The sequence below is a fragment of the Epargyreus clarus genome, unplaced genomic scaffold, assembly GCF_041222505.1.
Source record: "Epargyreus clarus isolate Ecla_fem2 unplaced genomic scaffold, WU_Ecla_fem_2.2 ptg000010l, whole genome shotgun sequence".
NCBI classification, from domain to species: domain Eukaryota; kingdom Metazoa; phylum Arthropoda; class Insecta; order Lepidoptera; family Hesperiidae; genus Epargyreus; species Epargyreus clarus.
The window spans coordinates 10,585,487-10,607,636 of NW_027332218.1; the positions used below are offsets into that span (position 1 = coordinate 10,585,487).

At 33.9% G+C, this 22,150-nt stretch overlaps 1 protein-coding gene across 2 annotated transcripts in view; it reads left to right on the top strand.

Moving 5' to 3' along the window:
• cv-c (RhoGTPase activating protein) overlaps positions 1-19,011 on the top strand; it is a 337,210-nt gene extending 318,199 nt beyond the window's left edge. For both annotated transcript variants that reach the window (XM_073077440.1, XM_073077442.1), the window contains exons 6-20: positions 4,144-4,759; positions 4,993-5,135; positions 9,392-9,532; positions 9,862-9,971; positions 10,381-10,548; positions 10,896-11,008; positions 11,232-11,484; positions 11,938-12,041; positions 12,235-12,362; positions 12,728-12,887; positions 13,285-13,379; positions 15,268-15,405; positions 15,929-16,069; positions 16,606-16,788; positions 17,203-19,011. In XM_073077440.1, the coding sequence (XP_072933541.1) occupies positions 4,144-4,759; positions 4,993-5,135; positions 9,392-9,532; positions 9,862-9,971; positions 10,381-10,548; positions 10,896-11,008; positions 11,232-11,484; positions 11,938-12,041; positions 12,235-12,362; positions 12,728-12,887; positions 13,285-13,379; positions 15,268-15,405; positions 15,929-16,069; positions 16,606-16,788; positions 17,203-17,317 (2,608 nt within the window). In that variant the 3' untranslated portion in view covers positions 17,318-19,011. The remainder of the gene's footprint in view (positions 1-4,143; positions 4,760-4,992; positions 5,136-9,391; positions 9,533-9,861; positions 9,972-10,380; positions 10,549-10,895; positions 11,009-11,231; positions 11,485-11,937; positions 12,042-12,234; positions 12,363-12,727; positions 12,888-13,284; positions 13,380-15,267; positions 15,406-15,928; positions 16,070-16,605; positions 16,789-17,202) is intronic.
• Positions 19,012-22,150: the final 3,139 nt, after the last annotated feature.

Consider the following 22,150-nt stretch of genomic DNA (forward strand, 5'->3'; position numbering starts at 1 on the left):
TTGAAAATTTGTAATAAATACATTTTATTGCTTTCGTTGTAATTAATATTACAATTTAGAGAGAAATAAATATTATTTAAATTTCGTTAACAGTTTGTAAATTTTGAGTAAAATTGTGTAAAATGATGAATAGTTTAAATTTACAATATTCTGACCTTTTTAAAATACTCTAAATTGATTGTCTATCATAGTATCATACATTTTCGTACGCATCCTTTATTTATTTTTTTATATGTCCTATGTGTGGAGAGAGGGTGTTGCATACTGCATAATATCACAGTATAAGGATATCCTTATACTGTGATAATATCTTACATGTTGGAAGTGAGTTGTTGCGAAGTAGTTTCTGTACTGTTATTTATGGTATCTATTTTTTTTTTATAATATAAGAGTAGCAGACGAGCATGCAGTCTACCTGATGGAACGTGGCTATTGCCGCCCATGGAAATCTGTAATCAACCCCAGATAGGATTAGATATTCCTACCTCAGGTCGGCCACAGATGCGCCGCTTCCCCTGAGGACTAAGCTGGAACGCCTCGGAAAAGTCCGTCTCCCTTACCACACCCTTCTTAACGGAACACAGCAGCGCCGAACACTGCTGTTATAAGGTAGAAATAGGTGTGGCGGAGGTGCCGCCGGAGTCTAACCACAAAGGGTTTGACCACCTCCAAACATTTAATAACATAACTATAACGATACTGTTTCTATAACACACTTACCTATTATCATTTACTTATCCCAAGTGAAGTATGACAAAATTTATCAATCTTTATGGTATAAGGGATATACATTAAATATCTAGAAGCTTTGCTCCGAGTAATTTGTTGGGATTGAACCCATGACTCCGATTAGAAGCCATTCTAATGCGTAAAGCGTCTGAACAGTGCATAAGCTACTTAACTAAATGTATGTGTGCACTAAGACCTAAATAGTATAATCATATGAGTCTACATTACTCACATGTATAACCTTTTTAAAGGTCTGGAATACAGTTAGGAGTCCAACCTCAAAGTCTCATTTTCCATGAGAATTTTCCATGATTTTTCAAAGAGAAAATTTAATGAGAAAACCTACTGGCCTAAAAGTCTCTGGAAAAAAGTTTCCAATGTATGTGAAGTAGTCTTAGTTTTTTTAGTTGGTTTATGTGATAGGCTATGGTTTAAATACATCTCGTTTTAAAAGAAAACCAGTGCCCTGGGATAATCAGGGGCTGACGCTGAATATATCGTTAAACATTTTTTAATTTCATTTTGTCAGTGTAACTTCCTATTTGTCCTTTAATAGCGGGGTAAAAGAAGTGTGTTTTTTGTTTTGATGGGTTTGGTCATGGTAGTATATAGATACTGAAATGATGCATGCCACTTCAGTCTTGAAGGATAGCAGCGCATCTGTGACTTCGGGAAAGATTTGGCTTACTTCAGAGCCACATACGGTGACTTTAATATATATATGTGTTATTGTTGTTCTAAGAGAAATTAATTGCAAAGTTGTGGTTTTTCATTAGTGTTTATAGCTTGAGTTATATCAGCCTATTCGTTAGAATACAAGCTATTGAACTGTTAATAAACCGTGACTAAAAAGTGTTCTAAGAGAATCACAGAGTGTTATAAAAGAAAATCACAATATGATCATCATGCAAAAGTTTTCGTTCAAACCTTTATTGCAAACCACATCTTTATTTTAGATTGCACAAACTGTTCTATGTAGTTAATAAAAGGGCGATCATACACAAATCACATCTTATTCTATTTACTTAATTAAAGGCCGTAAGTGACATTGACCACATTCATATTCATGTTATTGTAAAAAAACTCGTTAATATAAAAAGTCGTAAACACTAAAAACTCTAAACTCCCTTCAAACAAGAGTGTTCCGTACAAAAGACACTTCGGCGCTAAGTTTAATAGCGTTCGTCGTAAATAATTTGAATAGTATAACTTTTCGCTGAAAATTTCGGCCCTTTTACAGTTTTCAAACTTCGTCCTTAGGCGCGTTAAGGCCGAAATGTCCATAATGACGCAATTTACGTCAGAGATCTATGTTATTATAATGTCTAGAATGATACTTCTGCTCGGGACTATAAAAACCAGACTAAAATTAGTTTAATGACCACTGCCATTGCAGCATATGAAGGTGGTAGAACCCTCAGTCGTGGCATTGCCGTCACACCTATTTCTACGTAATAACCAGTGTTAAATGCTGCTGTGTTCTGGTTTGAAGGGTGTGGTAACTGTGTTAAGGGAAACATACTGTTACGAGGCATTACAGCTTAGTCCTCAGGGGTAGCGGCACATCTGTGGCTGACCTTAGATAGAAATTTAATCTTATCATGGGGCGATTACAGAGTTCCAGGTGGACTGCGTGCTCCTACATGATAATAAAAAAGCAGTAAACACGTAAAACAGGTTTAAACAATGTTTAATCGCTATTTTTTCTACAAAAAACGTGTATGTTGACAACATTTGGGTACTTTCCACAAATAAAGTGATGTTTGTTTATTTCAAAGACTGTAATAAAAATCACTTGTGACCAAAAACAAAAGCTTAAAAATACTCACGATTAATTTGATGTCAAGAAAAAACGTTTTAATACATTTAGGGAATTGTTATCTCCGTTAAAAATGATCTTAACCTTAAGAACAAATGTCCCATTACCATAAACCTCTAATCCCTTACAAAATTGAGGTTAAGTACGTTACGTTTGATTTTGGTCATTTTATATTAGTGATTACAAGTAATAGTTGAACTATCGATAGATTGTAGATATCGACACTTAAGTAAATAACAATAATTGCGATAGGGTTATCAATTATATCGATAGATCTAATGGAATCTTTTTAATCGATATCTTAGACTTGTTGATACTTTTGATAACTGATAATCATATCGATATTATCAGATATTAATAGGATGAATTGTTGCAATGGTGTCTATTATTTTGGCAACACTGTCGATTGTATCGATATACCTACTAATAAGTTATAAAATCAAACTAACGTCATTTCCAATTAAGTAAATAATATTATAACATTATTAGAATTTTTCATTAGATCGGAAATGACTATCGATAATAATGTTACTAATTTTCATCGATAGTGAATCTATCGATAGTTTTTCATCACTAGTATAAATACCATCCAATACATCCAAAGCTTACTCGATTCGGTCCAATACACCTCACTGCACCATTTCAAATAATGGGATTTAATAAATAAACCGTGACACAATTCATAGCGACTAATTTGGTATGTAAATACTTACAAATTGGTCGGCTTTATCTCATTTGTATGCCTCCAGATCTTTGCGTATTTCTTAGATGAGTAAAATACTTAGATTGATCACTCCTAACAAGAAAGTGTAAGCAGTTTTGAGAATTGAAATTGTTGCGTAAATAAAATTTTGCCACGTCTCCGTTTTAAAATGTCCCTAAAATTTCATAATTCTAAAATTTAGTAAATTCTAAAATTCTAAATAAAATTCTAAATCAGTTCTAAAATTTAATAAATAAGTATTTCAACCATTTGAAATACGTATTTATTAAATTACGTAGTATTAGATATTAACACGTAAATTTTCTCTAAAAATGTATTTTATTTGTCAAGAATTCAAACAATAAATAATAAAATCATCCTTTTGTGGCTTAATTCAATTTCCAGGCGGTGAAGTATCTTTCTATTTTACGTATCAAAGGCGTATTATGAAACAGCATTTGGATATTATAAGGCATCAAGCCTTATAATATCCAAAGATGTTTTGACAGAATTATCGTTGCATAATTAATAAGGTTTTAATCCAGACGATTAATAACAAATTGGTGTTGTGATGAGGAAATGATTTTACGGTAAAATATTTGTGTGAGAAAACTGGGGTCGTTCTTTAAGTTTTAATGCTTTATGTTTGCTTATTCCAAATTAAAACCATAAGTTTGTCCCATATGAGTTTTTATAATGTACTGATGCCAGCTTATAGCATCGACACGAAAATAAATCTTCCACACTGTTTGGTCTTGTTTCGATATCTAGGCCATTTTAAAATTGTAGATCGTATCAAAATTAATTATTAGTTTCTAAGAAAAGTTACGAAAAATACCACTTATAAAAGAGTATACATCATTTAATTTACAAATATATATGATTGTTTCAGATTAACGGTTCCTGGTCAGCAAATGATACAGTTACCAAGCGACAAGGAGGATGAAGAGGAAACGGGTACTCGGTTCAGGCGGACCGGCTCCGAGAGACTTCGCGACGGAGCCAAGGCTCTGCTGCGAAGGGTCGAGTCCCTAAAAACAAGGAGAAGAAAGCGGCAGAACCGAACAGAAGTCATCGTGTCGTCACCACATTTCCTAGACGTTCAGCAGGACAAATATCCTGATTTGAACTACATTGATATGACCCCAACCACGCCAACAGCATTTCCTTTCTCATCCATAACAGATTATCATTCCCCTGCGCACGCACCAGCCATCAGAACACAACCGCCATCACCAATGACAATCATGCCACCTTCTCCAATCGCTCCTTTAGAACAATCCTTCGTCCTAAATCCCCCTTTTGGTGACGATAGCTCCAGCTACGCATCAGACGGTAGCATGGGGTCTAGTAACAAAAGTTCTAAGTCCAAACTTGGTAGAGCAAAAAGGATCTTTCACAGAGGAATCAAGAGTGACGACTCCAGCGCACTCAGTGATTCTGAATGCCAACCAGCGAGTTGGAGGCATAATTATTATAAGGAACACAATACTCATCATAATACTGAAGTAAGTATTATCTAAAATCTGGATCTTATAGTGACCATGTTTTTCTTTTCGGAGTACGAATCATTAATGTAGATGAAAGAGCCTTTTCTTACAAAAATTTTCAAAGGCGCGTAAAATCTACCAACCCACATTTGGACAGCGTGGTACACTATGACTTAAAGACTTCTCATTTTAAGATCAAACCCTAATAGTAAAACAATGGCTTCTTGATGATGATAATGATACAATTTTAGGTGTATGTGGAACCAGCTTCACCAATAGAGCTGAAGCCAGATCCAGAAGTGCTTCGAGAAGTCCAGAAGTCTCCCGCACACACTCCGCATCGACGGCAAGCCATCAGGACAAGTTCGCTCAACCTGGGGAAAGATGGACAGAAGTGAGTTATTCTTTTTAACCTTTTTAAGGAGGTTTTATACTCGACCGTAGCGGTCGAATATAAAAGTAAGTTTGTAAGACCGCAATTTTCACAAAAAACAACTGATCGAATTTGAATGGGGCATTGGCTTTTTGAAAAGTTATAAAAGCGTGTTAATACATACATAATGTTGGATTTATCAGTAGCCGGTAGTTTTTCTTAGATAATGCTGGACAAGAGGTTGTGGAGGCTGCTAGCGTTGCTATAGGCTTCACATTTAGTAGTCAGTATGATCAATGATCACTTGATATGATTAGAATAAATATTTTTTTTTGGATTAGATAAAAATAGTGAATGACAGTTAAAATAACAATTTATAGATTCTAATGACAACGCGATTATTAAAAAGATGGAAGTAAAACAAGGTTAGATAGAAGTCAGAAAAAGTGGTTTTCGTGGAAGTAACACAACACGCGAACAATATCTGAAATTGAAGTTACACAAACATTTTAATTAACTTTAGGAAAGTTCACACATGTCTTAATATTCTTAACGTTAATTATTTGAACTTCCAAAAGTTCATTAGTGAACTTTTGCTCTCGAAAACCATCTCCCTCGCGCTTATTTATATAATTATAAAACAAAATAGAATCACGTCTGAATTAGTCTTATTAGTTTAGGAACACCTAACTTCGTACTCGTAGTCAGTGGCACGATTCCCAATTTGCCAAACTTTAGGGTAGGGATGGCGATCTGAGATCGATTAATCGAAGAATCGATCTTTTGAACCAAAATATCGATTATTTCCATCCATCACTGGAGATCGATTCAGTGAATCGATATTTCATCCTAGAAAATCGAAGTTCGATTTTTTCGGAGTTGATTGTTTGGCAAAGGGAGATCTCCCAACGGGCTAGGTGATCATGCCCGGGGAGCGGCCGTGCTCCGACAGTCTCAGTTCGGAGCTTGTATATATACAAGATGTTTAGAGTCTTCGATAGCGTGATTCAGCAGCGCCATCTTTTGACGAGTAGCGGGAAGTTGCTACAATTGAATGTGGTATAGACCCATTGTAGCTGACGGATACGTATTTCAGTGATTGTTCGGTCCGGACGACCTTTTTTCGCTAACTTCACCCTTGAATACATTGAAGGTCAATTTTTGGAAAATCGGATCTTCAGGCCTCGATTTTTTTGTTAATCGATTTATCACACTTCGATTCTTATCGATTCAAGAATCGATATTTTCGGAAATAATCGCCATTCCTACTTTAAGACACTTAATAAAGTTAGGGAAACCGTCACAACACCCAATTTTGGATATAAGTTTCTCTGTCACGCAAATCCACAAGGATTAGCACAAGCAAGATCCTCGCTTACTAAAATAATAATCATTGTTTGTCTGTTGACTTTGTACAAATGATGAATTGATAAGACTCTTATTAATTATTAATTTTTAATGTATAGTACTTTGTATCAATAAACAAAGTATGTTACAATTAAGATGATCCATCACGGTTAACATTTTACAGTTTTTTGAGCTGATTAAAATTCTTCCAAAATATTCGTATCAAATAGATAAAAAGTTATGTACAAATAAATTTTGAGAAAATGTTAGTAATTTCAATCACGATTTTTTTAAGTAGTTAAATATATTTTATATCGTTAAGCCGTCAGTCCCGGTTGAAATCATTCGATTGCTTATTAATGTTGGTACGAGTAGCATTATATTTAGCTAACTTCACCATTTAAACAGGTGTTATGGCACAGTTACGCATAAGATTATGTCTTAAATTAATTCACATATTGTAATATTTTCGAATACTCCTACAACCATGCGTAATACTTTTACAACAAAGTTTCAGTATGAAGTAAGTCCAACAAAACCCTCTGCGAAAACTTTTGCGAGTTGTCGAGTTGGCAAATCACTGTTCACTTTGTATAAGTGTTTCTTTCGAAGTTTCGACTGACGCCAGAATATAAATTAGATCTGTGAAAATTGTGTCCACACTTCTGACTGTTGTCGCGTCTTCTCTCACTATACTAAGGTCCAACCAGGGTATATTTCTATATTAAAAAGGCATGTAAGTTTCTATATTAAAAAGGCAATTAGTTCATGGGCTGTAGTCTATTTCAATAGGGCAAGAATTCGAACAGAAGTTGATAACAGATACTGTATTATCCCTGAGAATTTCGTAGAGAGATTTTCTGCAGTACCATTCTTTATTACTACTGTTATTGATTCTTCTCTGCTAGAAGGTAGAGATAAACGTTAGTACACGTTCTGTTGAAGGAATTATTGTTTAGCTTAGAAGAACAAACTATTTTGATGATTCAACATAATACATATATTCCATTTTAATATTGTTTGAGTAAGGATTTAATGGTAGGCTTACTGTCGGATATTACTAAATTGCTTGTACTTGGATACTGACAAAGTTTGTCTAGACCTTTGTCTAGGACTGAATAGATCAACATATTTAGGCTTAGTATTGTTACAACTTGTGCTTGGGATCGGGTTTAAGTTTTCGTATTAACTTATCACATTGAAATTCAATTTAGAGTTTATAGTTCGGATTATACTGTAAGCTCATCTATATTTACTTACAGTATATTATACCTTACTTACTAGTTTTAGTGTTTCGTTCAGGTCTAAATTATATCATCAGACAAACCATTAGGTAGGTATATCATATCCAATCCAATAATAATCAAAAGCTTATTAGACCAATATCTCCAAAATTGGTTCCAATTCCTGCTTTATAACAGTCCTGTAATGGAACTGATCTTATGCTAAATCGATGTGGTAAAGAAAGTAGACGACTCTCATTTGAGGTTAATAAGAAGTCTATAATATATTAGCTTGGTTTCCATTTCCACGTTTTACCAGATAAATAATGGTGTGTTCTCATTTAAAGAACGCATAAAGAAAGTGTTTTTTATATGAGGGAATTTATATCAGTGTAGTCTTCAGGGGAAGCAACGCCTGCATAGTCGAACTTAAGTACTCTTTACGTTGTCCATATAAATTCGTCGTCTATCTTTTGCGGTGCCATGATGCTAAAATTATCATAAAATGATCTAGATTCTACATACTACAAACACTACAAAATTAGTACAAAATCCCTAATAATTACCCTACTTCGAGTAACTAGTACACAATAACCATTACCAACTAACTAATCAGTGCTATCAATCAGACACCGAAGCAGTGATACATCATGTTGAAATCTTCAATTTTGCGCGCTATTCCGAAAGCGGGCTTGTAAAGGCTTTGCAGACTAATTGCCTCATTTATTCATTACCTCTAAAGTAATGTTCCGTGTAATAGTATGGGGAAATCGTAGCAACCACACAATTGTCTAGTTTTGCTTGAGAATAAGCAAGAAAATTTTATAAGCTGATAAAATACTACCAATTACATTAGCCAGCGACATGTCCATGTCTAATTAAAATTATAACAGCAGTGTAGCGCTACTGCGATCAGGCTTGAAGAATATGATAAAGAAAATGACACGAAGCGTATGAATAGCAGTGTTAAATGCTGCTGTATATCGCTGCGTATAGCAAGGCACATATCTGAAATGTACTAAGTTAGCCCTCAGAAGTAACAAGGACCGACCCCAGTTAAGACTCCAATATTTAGAGTTGTGACCACTTATAATCAACTGAACTGCTTTGCGACTTCCATTTCATATTTATTCAACGGTCTTGTGACCCAACACTATTCTAGTAAAATCTGGTGCTGGCAAAATAATTGTGGAACTAATTACCTTCAACCGACGGTTTGGTTTGAGTGAGACTCACAATTATGCTCATAAGAATAACCTATTCGTATGGTAATTTGGTGAGCTGAACTAATGCGATTTTAACTGGGGTTTCCTACGAGGAGACGGTTATTGAACTTCTGTATTAGGTAATCGGGAGCAATGTTATGATTATGTAACTTTAGGATGGTTTTTACATTGATGACACTGAGACATTCTAGTGTGTGATAATGATGACAGATTTAGTACGTTTTTTGGAAGTGTCCAATATTTTTTATTTAATTTGTTTAATGAGACAGATAATCTTAATCGTGAAATTTAAAAAGAGAAAACAAATCTCCTAATTCGATTTTAAACTTCATTGGTATTTTACAGGGTCCAAATCGTGTCGTATACTATCCTACCCTCTCCTATTTAAATCGTATTATATGTCCTGTCTTAATAACATTCTAAGCAGACACCACAAATTATTCAGTTAGCCAATCGATTTAAAGCATTCTCATCTTCATAGGTTTCGGGATAGAAGTTTGAAAAGGGACAAGTCAGCATCTAGGAGTTCGGAGCTGGACAGCAGTCCAAACTCCGCTGGCTCCAGGTCTCATGATGGAGACCACGATGATGACGATGACAGCCTTGACATGAAGACCAAAAAGTAAGTCGTAATTTGCTGCAACTTTTCATCCACTGCTTTATCATCTGCTGATCTAACAGGTTGGGCGACATACTGTGTGTCTTCAAAACGAAACTAAAGAGTCCATATTCAGTGGAATAACGTTGTTATATTACAACAACCTATTAGCCACACTCCGGATCCATCATCAAATCCGTGTCATAATAATATTGCATAGTTATCCCATTTAAATATTGCAAATTTGACCCGAACGTACATACATTGCAAGTACATAGAGATTCATCGATTGAATCCTCACTGGTTTTTTTACTATTAAATAATTCTAATATAAGTAATTTGTTTCCTTCTAGAAACAACATTCAGAGATGGTATTCCTTCAGAACAAGTGCGCTGAACGGAGGGCCCAAAGCTAATAATACTCTTCAGCCGGCGCCCAATCAAAAGGATCCAGAGGCATACTGTAAGTGATACTTACAACAATTTGAATTGCATATGATACTTATTTATACATTGGGTAAATAAGAGAAACTTCTAAGCACTTCGAAGTCGTTCCACCACAGATGAAGTAAAGATAGAAGTATCGTTTTATTGATAAACCACGTGACGCAACGCCATGATGCCTCGTCAAGGTTTTCTGCTTCAATTTCCGGATAGGCAAAATTCTAGACGAAACAGGTAAAGGCGTAAGGTGCAGAATATATTATAACAATGGCAAACAGCTACTCTTTCTTTAATGGTGGGTACAACACGGAATAAGAGCTTCAGTCACCATTACTTCACCCAAAATGTGGTCTGGTCACTTCTTTAGTTACATAAAAAATACTTCCTCATGACCATTCATCATATTCATTATATTCTCTTATTTTTAGTATCACGGCCAATGTCTTCACTGTCGTGTGGACAACTTCATATCTTGCGGAAGCTGGCACTACTGAGACTAACGGCGTGTATGGAGAGGTACTGCCCATCACATAAGTCTGGGTGGAACTGGGAACTACCGAAGTTGATACGGAAGATCAAGACCCCGGATTATAAAGGTAAGTTTTATATACTAATATCTTCAACCCATTTTTGACTCTTCACTGAGCACGGTCACTTTTGTTAACAAAAACTGTTACAATGTGTGGATTGGTGGACATCGCATACCTTTGTAATTTATTTTACAGAAATCTCAGGTATCTATGTAAGTTCTTTCACTATATTTTTCTTCATCGTTAAACATGTGATCAATAGCATCTTTTTTAAAAATGCATATAATAAAAAACAAAGATGCGGAATTAAACCCTAGACTTCCAAGATGAGGTGAATAAATTAATACAGGACATTTATACCGAACAAATTCATTCATAATTAACGACTCTTCATAATGAACCTTATTTTTCAGATAAAACAGTATTCGGCGTACCTCTAACAGTGTCTTTGCAAAGGACGGGTCACTCCCTACCAAAGCCTATACAGTGCGCTTTGAATTGGCTCAAAAACAACGCCTTAGATCAGGTATGGTTTAATTAAAAAATGCTAAATAATATAATGACTATAATCAATAATGGACGTAGACATCTAAATTTCAATAAACACAAAAAAATGCTTACATCATAAAAACAATTAAATCTAGAGTGCATACATCAAATATTACAATTTTCATTAACCATAGGAACCATAGGAACTGCATTTCCTATAGAAACACAAAAATAAACTATCATCGCCAAAACAATTTCAGATGGGTATATTCAGGAAAGCGGGTGTAAAATCCCGGATAGCAAAACTCCGTACCATAGTAGAGGCTGCTGGGGCTGTAAACGCAGCATTCGCTATCGAGAACATGAACACCATAGACCCGAACCAATCGAGCCTGAACTTCGACGGTGCGCAAGCGCATGATGTTGCTGATATGGTAAAGCAGTACTTCAGAGAGCTGCCTGATGCGTTGCTCACCAATAAACTGAGTGAGACCTTCATTGCGATATTTCAACGTGAGTATCTTGATGTTCTTAGGAAATATTTACTTTTGTGTAAAATTTAATTATTAAGGTTGCTTCTATAACTGCGATTTCATATTTGTTGAAAGAAAAGATTCATAGAAATGGTCAAAAGTTTTCTTCGTACCAAAAGCTTTCAAATATGGTAAAATAACTTGAATGCTTTCCTGCGGCTTATGTAAATCTTGCCCGATCTGATAAGTGATGTGACATTGATCAGTTAGAAATTGCATTGGGTATCCTGCAGCCACCTTCATCCATGCAAGTCGGAAAAGTGTAGTAAAATACGCTCCATTTCTCAGCCAATTGTGAACTCAAACCCAGGAGTGGCACATAAACATGTTGCAGTCACAAGATCATAACATGGTCGATAATAATGATCAGTTTCATCATACATTCTAAAAGTCTTAGACAAAATAATAAAATGTTTCTTAACTTCTTCGCCAGATGTTCCTGAACCATTAAGACCTGATGCAGTTCAATGCGCGCTGCTCTTGTTACCGGAAGAACATTTGGAGGCTTTGCACTCTCTACTCATATTCCTTGCAGAGGTATAATTAATTTAATTTTCAATTCCACATTTTTGTGCTAAATTTTTTTCAAAATTTTATGCGTGAAATGTGTCCCTATTTTTATTTATATTTTTTGTACTCCATACAAATGTATGATCCATAGAGAATTTAGATAAATATTCCATAACCTTTCAATGGTGATTGTTCTAATCTTTTTTCATTTATATTAAAGGTGGCAGAGCATTCAGCGGTAAATCAGATGACAGCATCTAATCTAGCAGTGTGTTTGGCACCAACGCTGTTACGACTGCATCACGCACCACCACAGACTGGCAGCACCAAAGAAGGCAATTCTAACAGGTAACTAACTATTTCCCCTTAAGCTACAAGCTAATCTTAGATAGAATTTCATAAGAACCAATTTGATCTTTTTCATTTTAAATAACAAAAGAACGTGCAGTTCATTTAATGCGGTAAATAGTCATTCCACCCATAGTCATCTGTAATCAACCCCAATAAGATTAACCTACTTGAGGTCAGTCAATGATACGTCGCTACCCTTATGGACTAAAATATAATGCTTGTAGTTGTGTCTATTTCTTAACCCTTTAAAAACTAAGCTACAACAGCGCATAAGTAACTGTAACGACAGCATAACTAAAAGAATAATCATTTTTTTTTTATTACCATTTTTTTATTTAACAGAAGTTTTTAATAAATTCCAGGATGATAATAGAAAGCGTAGCGGATCAAAGACAGATAAGTGAGAGCCGAGCAGCTCACGCTTGTCTCCTTCTATTGATACAGAAACACAAGCAGCTGTTCCTAGCGCCTGCGGATATGCTGGCGAGATGCAAGTTCAACTACTTTGAAGAGAGTGTACCTGTGAGTAACATTCAGTTTGAAATTAATAAGCGAATAATAATTGTTATGGCAAAGTTGGGAATAATTTTATATGTATACTAGTGATGATCCTTAACCATTTTCTTCTAATGTAGTTTTATATTATCTAGTGTGATTCACACTCGTAAAGTCCAAAAAATTCGAGTCAATTCGACAATTGGTTTATGAGTTACAAAATGAAATACAATACAAATAAAATAAAGTTGGTGGTTTAAATTATTATAATTAATTAAATTGATATATGTGTTTTAATAAACTAGGGAAAAGTATAAACTATTCCATATCGAACAAATTCCACCTCGAAAAGAATACAAAGCTTACTTGATATGAACGGTACTATTAAAGTTTGTATTCGTTAAGTGAATTTATGTGATTCCAGGTGGCGTTAGAAGAATTAGGAGCAGATTTCAACCAAGACTGGAAAGGCTTTCAGCAAGCCTGCATCAAAGCTTTACTAAAAGAAGCCAAAGAAAAGTAAGTTTTATTAGTTTCGAACATTTTTTTTCTCTTAATGTACTCGTATCTAGTATTTCCAAATTTATACAAAACTTTCTTCCAGATATTTCTTGTGCCTATAGATTCTTCTTATACAGAAATCTAACTGTTTTCGTGCTTTTTTAGAGTCTGTGGCCGATCGGGAAAGAGGTGAGAGATGGGTGTTAGCGCGATCTTCATCACTTATAGCTGTGTTTCTGTTCTTTACTGACGTTTCCATGAAATATTATATAAGAGTTGTAAATAAGTACTTAGATGCGTAGTTATATGAATAAAGTATCTAGAATTAACAGTAAATTCATGTTAGTTCGCAGTGATTCATTATGGTCCTATAAAATATCTTATATACAAGAATTTGCTGGAGTTTTAGTGTCTTAGTTTACTTTTATTTGTAGATAATAATACACTTCATATTATTTAATTTAAATAGCTAATCCTAAATCTCTCTTATATCTAATACATATCGCAATTTCATCAGTGCTCCTCGATGTCAGATTTTTATGTATCTCACTTTTTCAATTTTAGTATAGGGAAACGTTTTAATGCAGCTGCTTCTCAGTTAACTGCAACATGCCTTTAAATATATTATCTCTAACGCTACCCTACCTATAATCGTACCTTGCCTTTAATCCTATTCTGCCTTTTACCCCTCCTCGCCTGTAGTTTAACATATTTTGTTTTTGATCCTCGTTCTTATCTTGCTTTCATCGTATTCTACCTTTTACCTTTCCTTGCTTATAACCCTGTGCTTCTTTCAACATGTTCTACCGTTGGTCCTCGTTATCATATGTATCATGGGTCGATCACAGAATAATATAAAACTTAACTCTAAACGGTCGAATGTCAGTAAGGAACAAAACACTGTTTAGAAGACGTCACATACCATTTTCATTTGTAGCTGTATCGTGGCCACTTAGGTGGTACGTTAGTGTGATTTTATTTTTTTGATTTTTATTTTAACAATTAAACGAATGTTTTAAATATGGAAATTTAAAAAGATCTTCTTAAATATTTTCTGTATCTACATTTAAATTGTTTTAAATTTAATGACTCTAAAGCTTTTAATTTAATTTTTAAGTCAAAATTGTGGTTTTTGCATCTTGTCTCGACACGTTTTGGCACGTTCATAACAATGCTCGTATCCTCATTTTGATGTTGTGACACAAAAATTAATGAACAAAATTTAAAATTACCATCACCGATCATTTTAAAGTGAACAACGGATTTTTGTTCTATTAAAAATTGTCTTGTTTCTTTAAGTTTGTTTAATTTGTAATATAAGTTTATTTTGTTACATAAGCTGCATTTTGTATTTATTTGTCTATTGTATTAACAGGGTTTGTAAAAAATTACTTGAACAACTTCTTACTTTTTTCAATATAAATCAAGAACGCACGAAAATAATATTCTAAACAACTCTTCTCTCAACTCAATAACGCTGCAATATTGTGCTCTTAAGGACCACACCATTACGTAATAGCACTGGAAATCAACAAATGACAATATCCTGTCAAGAAAACTGGCCCACCTACAACAAAGCTGCAATTTCTTTCCATACAAACAAACCCATTAAAATCCAATGACAACTCATATGGTAAACCCGTTATTCCGTTTGGGCGGGAGTAGGTAAGGAATATGTAGGTAGGTAATATGCCTAAGGAGGTAATACATATGATAAGAAAACATACATACATGCATACATACTTACATACATACATTAAAACCCTCATAAAACGTTACAAGTACGTTCCTCAGTCGGGTAAAAATAAACCCAACCACAACAAATCCAGTCCTTCTTAAAACAAGAAGAAGGAATCTAGGAACATAAGAACCAGAACCACCCGCCAATGTGCCCGATCGGTTCCAGGAGCAGGGGCTGGATGTCGGTGTCTGGCGCGGCGCCGCACGTGGAGCTGTGCTGCAAGAAGGTGGGCGACGGGCACCCGCTGCGGCTCTGGCGCGCCACCACCGACGTGGAGGCACCGCCGCAGGAGGTTATGCAAAGGTACACTATCAGTACACTGATGGTAGAAGTCTCTGACGACCGCCTGGCCATGAGCAAAGTTAAATATCCTCTGGCCGTTATGTAAATGGCCGAATTAGAAACGTGATGGCGTTTTTTGTAGTCATAGACTTTTCAGATAAAAACTTTATGAAGTTCCATCGCGGCACATTAAAATCTTGGTGAAATTAGTAGGCTCATTAATTACAAAGTTTTCTGACATGATATTTGTCGACAAATAGACATATTTGTTGCTGTATGTTTTCACTCTTCCTTTTTCTCTCCCCATATTTGGTGGAAACTTAGTACAAAATCCACGTAGAGACACGCAACAAGAGAGACAGTGTCTAGAATCGTAGATGGACGAAGAGACCAATTAGCCGACTGGTTTCAGATATTTTCAAAGCGTCGATAAGTAATATCTGAACAAGATTTAAAGACTGCTGTTCAGTGGTATAAACTAATGCAGCTGAAACACGCTTAGTCTTTTCTTTCGAATAATATTTAAAAACTTCGTATTTTCCAGGATACTCCGCGAGCGGCACATCTGGGACGATTCGCTGGTGAAGTGGCGCGTGGCGGAGAAGCTCGGTACAAACGCCGAGGTGTTCCAGTACATCACCGCGTCCAGCATCTACTTGCCGCCGAGAGACTATTGTGTTTTGCGGTAAGTTTTACTAAAGTATTTATTACTACTAATATTACATCTTTTACAAGTTCTTTTAAAATGACCACCATACCATACCGTTCTAATTTTTTATTTTATTCTTTTATTTAATTTTACATTTTTTTTTATTCTATTCTAATCTGTAATCAACCCCAGATGGCATTAGTTATTCCTACCTGACGTCGGTCACAGATGCGCCGCTACTCCTAAGCTGGAACGCCTCGGAAAAGCTTGTCTCCCTTACCACAACCTTGAAACCAGAACACAGCAGCGTTTAACACTGCTGTGTTATGAGGCAGAAATAAGTGTGGCGGTGGTGTCGCTGGAGTCGAACCTCAAGTTCTAACACCTTCAAAGAAGATATAGTCCGCGCCAAACTGCTAGTCCGCTCTGAATATAGAAATGAATCGCGTCGTCATAGCAAATTGTATGACTACACCTGCTCGCAACAACTTCAGAGCGGACTAGCAGTTTGTTGCACTATATGTTAATACACATTGACAATAAACTTATTATATTGTAATGTACTATTCCAGGTCTTGGCAGCAAGGCGGCGGCGGCGGTGGTGGGGGCTGGTGTGCGGTCGCAGAGACGTCAGTCGCGCACGGTGCGGCGGCGGGGGAGGGCGCGCGCGGCGTCGTGCTCGCCTCGCGGTACCTCGCGCAGCCCGCGGGGAAGGGGCGCAGTCGCCTGGTGCACCTCGCGAGGGTGGATACTATGTGAGTGGGCTTTTTGTAAAGGGAGTTATGTGTGTTTGTATGTGTGTATGTGTGAATGATTGTATGTGGTTGTCTTTTGTTTTGGAGGGGAAAAGTAAAATTATGGATCATAGGTTCAAGGTGTAGGAACCCTGTCTACTGCCGCTAATGGATATATAATTAATCCCCGATAAGAATAGAGTACCAACTACCTGTGGTCGAGGTTGAGATCTTAACATATTTGATAATCCATATACTCTGATCCTACTAATCTAGCTGTACACACACTAAAGTAAATGTATATGAGTCACAATGAACTTTTGTGACTCATATAAATTTACTTTAAACTACAATTTTTGAACCGTACAAAATTTTCATAAAATTAAAAGTATAATTGATGATTTTAATTTTTCTATACTATTATTATTGTTTCAGGGGCCGAACACCAGAATGGTACAACAAATGCTACGGCCACATCTGCGCCCTCTACCTCGCGAGGATCCGCGCCTCCTTCAAACACAACACAGAGGGGCCCGAATCGAACGTATGATCCAAACATTCCACTTAAGCCCAGTCAATAGTGGGCTTAAGTACGACGTGGGACGTCACTGTGAACGCAGCCTTATAATAAGGCTAGTATAAGTTCCAAATGGAACAATGATATTTTAAAATTTATTGTCGCTAATGTAGTCTAAGCCTATTTTGTAATTTCCGACTAAAGTTAAAATGCTACTTAGATATTTTGTACCTAATAATCATCAATTGACTTTAGAAATCTTGATTTTGTGTACTATACGACAAATAAATTCTAAAGTAGTTTAACTGTCACACAATCTTTCAAATAATTTATCTGTGGAATAACTTTAGTCAGACATTGTAAGAGAGGCATTTTGGCTACTAAATTTCAATGTTTGATTCAAAAACATTGTTACCTATTTAACTTAGGCGCGTTATAATTATGTGTTACCCTCTATAAAAATAATAAACAATGATATTATTCATTGATAGTAGGTGTAAAATGATTGATAATAAGCGATTATAAATTAATTAAAATGCAATTTTAAAGCATAATACATTTTTGTCGTCTAGGCTAGATTTTTACCTACCTCTGCGATTCATGTTTTATTAAATCTTTTAGAAAACCCACAAAATGGGATCTACCAAAAACCTGATTTGTAGACATTTAGTTTTAATTAATTTAAGGTGATTTAGGTTTCCTCATGGTGCATTGTAGTGTACATATTTAATTATTACTTTAATTAATAATAAATAATAATTCAGTTGTGAAAAAATCACAATTAGATTAATGAATATTTTATCAAGCAAACGTAATCTCATAACATAATAATGTATTAAATATAAAAATAAATAATAGGTTGGCTACTAAGTTCCCGACATTTTAAAGGGTTTTGAGTAAAAATAACATTCAAGCTCAAGTCAATTTAATATCAATGAATATTGAACGTATAGTAACTTTGTTTTCATTGTAATGATCAGATCAGAAATTGATCATAATGATTATTCAGAAATAAATCCTAATTAAGTAGGAAAATATAAAAAATCCAGAAGAGCATAACGTGATCTTTCAAATCATTCGCCAATAATAATGATGAAAAATTTTTAAAACTAATTTTAGAAGTGGCGGGTTCTTAGTTGCCAACCTAATAAATATATTACCATACGTATGTAAAGTTATCATTACATATCACTAGTCATATGAATATATAGTAAATAATAAATATTCAGTTAGAACACATAATATAATAATTAATAATATAACCGTACCTGCCCTGTGTTCAGGATTATTAATTAAAATAGTATTATATTTTAGAAATGTTATCCGTATGTATTCGATTATATTAAAATGATATGATATGTACTTATTAAACCATTTTAAATATTTAAAGTATTTAAAATTCGAATAAATTGATATGTAAGACCCGCTCAATATAATGTGACAAAATTTCAAAGTAATACGGTATGTAAAAATCTAATGAAATATACCTGCTATTTTCAATAGCAGCAGTATTGGCATTGCTATGTTCTTAAGGGTGTCGCAGATATATACTTATTATAATTACACTAAGCATTTCAGCTTAACCCTGAAGGGTAACAACGCATCTGTAGCAGACTTCAAGTAGTATTTTATCTTGAGGCGATTACAGAAATATTTTAAAAATAAAACCGTAATGTTGATATGATTCTACTAAATGGGAATAGCTGAGTCTTCCACCCACTCAAAGAATCCTAAGTATAATTCAATGTATGTAATGTCGTAAATTAACAATTTGTTATATAAGTCACGTAATTATTGAGAGTGTTTATCGATGTTGTTAGAAGTTTCTTATTATTGTAAAAAAGTCTGATTGTAAATAAGTAGTTAGTTCAATATGACCATCACAATTTTTATCTATTATCTAGCTTTATTAACAAATTGTATGAAATGTTGCTAACTGATTTATTTATTTGCATTATTACTAAAAATGAAAATTAAAGATTATATTGTTATATTAGAAATTACATGATTAATATATTATTAATAAAAGCTCACATGTTATTGCTATTGCTAAATTAATTAAATGAGAAATAAATTATATGGCAACACTTCATATTAAAATTTACTTTTAATTCCTATTATGGATGCAACAATTTAAAGCCAAATATCACAAAATTAAAATAACGAAACAATTGTAAATATTAATTATAATCTATTTTAAATGCATTGTAATCTCAAGTAATATAATTATTATAATTTATGTGTTGTTAGTTACCTGTGAAATCACAAACATAATAATATTGGTGCCGATAGCTTTTAAGTGCAAGAGTGTATTTATTATATTAAATAGAAAAAAAAACTTTTCCAATATTATCTGTATTGTCGTCGTATAGAATAAAAATATGTATTGTCTGACCTAAATTACCCCACATCATACCCATTGTAAGACCGAAAAATATAGACTTAATGAGAAAACAGATTTGACATACATAAAGCAAGATAGAATGCAATCACGAAATAATTTATTTTACTCCAAATTAATTTGTATTATTTTATAAATGATATCTAGAGCCAGAATCATCTATATTTGATGCAAATTATTTACCATTTAAGTATATGATTTTGAATCTCACGTTTACATTTTTTAATTCGTAAAGAGGCCAGTGTTATGTATCTTTTAAATTAATTTTACTAGAAATTCATTTTATTGTTATAAACATTTTGTCAAGCCAATTCCCATTTTAAATTTTATCTAACTTTATGTATTATGTACGGAATTTTAAAATATTCTGTTTGGATAATTGCCCTTCTACTGAAGGCACTGTTTGTGTTAGTTGGTGGGACTGGCTCATTATAGATGAAGGCTCTGTTACTACCACGGTATGTTTTTCATTTCTATTGGTATTAGAAAAAGCATGTAATATAAAAACAGAACTTATTATTCATGTTGCATGGCTTTTATTGGAATGAAAGTACTTATGGCAGACCTTGGTATCTCTTATGGCAACACCGTCACTTTTTTACCATTACGATATATCATATCAATTAGAGCAAAAACACGTAATAAATTTCTATTTTTTTAATATCTTGAAAAATACAAAAATGGCACTTTCTAACTCTTGTTAAGTCTATGGATGTATAAAGTGGATAGTCATAGTATATTAAAATTTAAAAATATCTATTTATTCAAATTGGAATAAAAATGTATTCTTTAAAATTCAAGTGTACACATCTTTTATCTACCAATTACAAAGTCAGTATTTTCAAAGTATACACTTAAAACATTTTAATAAAAATATTTAAATGTAATAAACTGGTATTAATGTAGAAACAAAGATATTCACGTAATACTCCTGTATGTTATTGTGTAAAATAATATTAATTTACCTAAGTAACTAATGCATTGTGATTTATTCTTTATGAATTATGATATGGACCATTATAAGTGATGAAACAGTGCATGGTTGTTTTATTCTAAAAAACCTACTTATTTTCTACATAACATCTCGAAATTCTCACTTATTTGTAATCTATTTTAAAAAATATATGTCAGAAAAAAATACGATTAGGACATCAAAAGGTCACGTCAGCCAGTAATTCAGTAATAATTAAATAAGTTATCATATTATTAACTATAGAGGGGGTCATATCATGGGGTCATACTTCTAAAGAGATTCATATTATTAAGCGTCTCTTTCCTTCTAAAAGTGTGCGATAAAGTGTGAGGGAGACGCATATTATACACAAAATACAGTCTGTTGAGGGGCGACCCCGCAACTCGACAACAGATGGCGCTTCCTAATCACGCTGTGGTAGCAAGTTCCGCAAGTCATCCACAGATGACGCTACTAAAGCAATTTTTCTGCAACTCATCGAAAGATGGCGCTGCTTTACAATGTTATCAAAGTTTTGTCAACACCTTGCAATATGAATAAGTTATTTTTTAAAGAACTACACTTTTATACACCATGAAAGAAACGTCATTCGAAAGTCGTCGTGGAAAACGAAAAAATCATTCTTGTTTTATCTTATTATGCCTAGTGCGAATGGCGCAGAACTTAATATTGAATGATAGGTAGCATGTAATTTATAAGTTAAAAAAATATTGTTTTCAAGACAAGTATTTTGAAAATATTATAAGGGTTTTTAAAGAGAGTTTAGATCTAGACTAAAGTCAAATGTCTGTCGATATGTATTTATTGTTTTTATTTATTATATGTGTAAAATATCACTATTATTAAAAAAAACATATAACTTAACTTATTTTTCTTTGCATACATACGCTATTTTAGCAATTGGAAATTTTATAAAAAAAAACATCTTAAGTAGGTAGGTACCTATTGTGTTTTTCTTTTTTGTAATTGTAAGTATATACCCAGAATTGAAATTCCTTAAACCATATCTATTTTTACTTATGTTTTACAAAACCTAGAAAGTCACAATAGACTTTAATTATGATAACAAAAGCTATTTAAAGCTTTTGCGAGGTGCGAGCTTCGGAAATCTGTAAAGATTTTAAAAATTGCGTCAGCCATGGTGGCCCAATCAGAACAGGTTTAAGAGGAACCGCCTGTGATTGGTCCATTGGTAATTTTCAAAAAAATATCCTGAACGTTCCTACTTACGATAAATTTACATCGATTTATTGTGGTAAAGAGTTCTTATCAAATTTCGTAGATATAATTGTTACTGAATATTTATTTTAATATAATCAGTATATTAAAAATAATAATTATAATAATTACGCAATTTATAAGTAATTATGTAATAAAACTATTAAGTTCGTTGCCGTGTAAATTTGAAAACTTAAAACGGAACGTAATTCGCGCTACTTTACAGAAATTCTGGCACAAAAAGTCATTAAGTTGTCATTGTCAGTATTTGTCA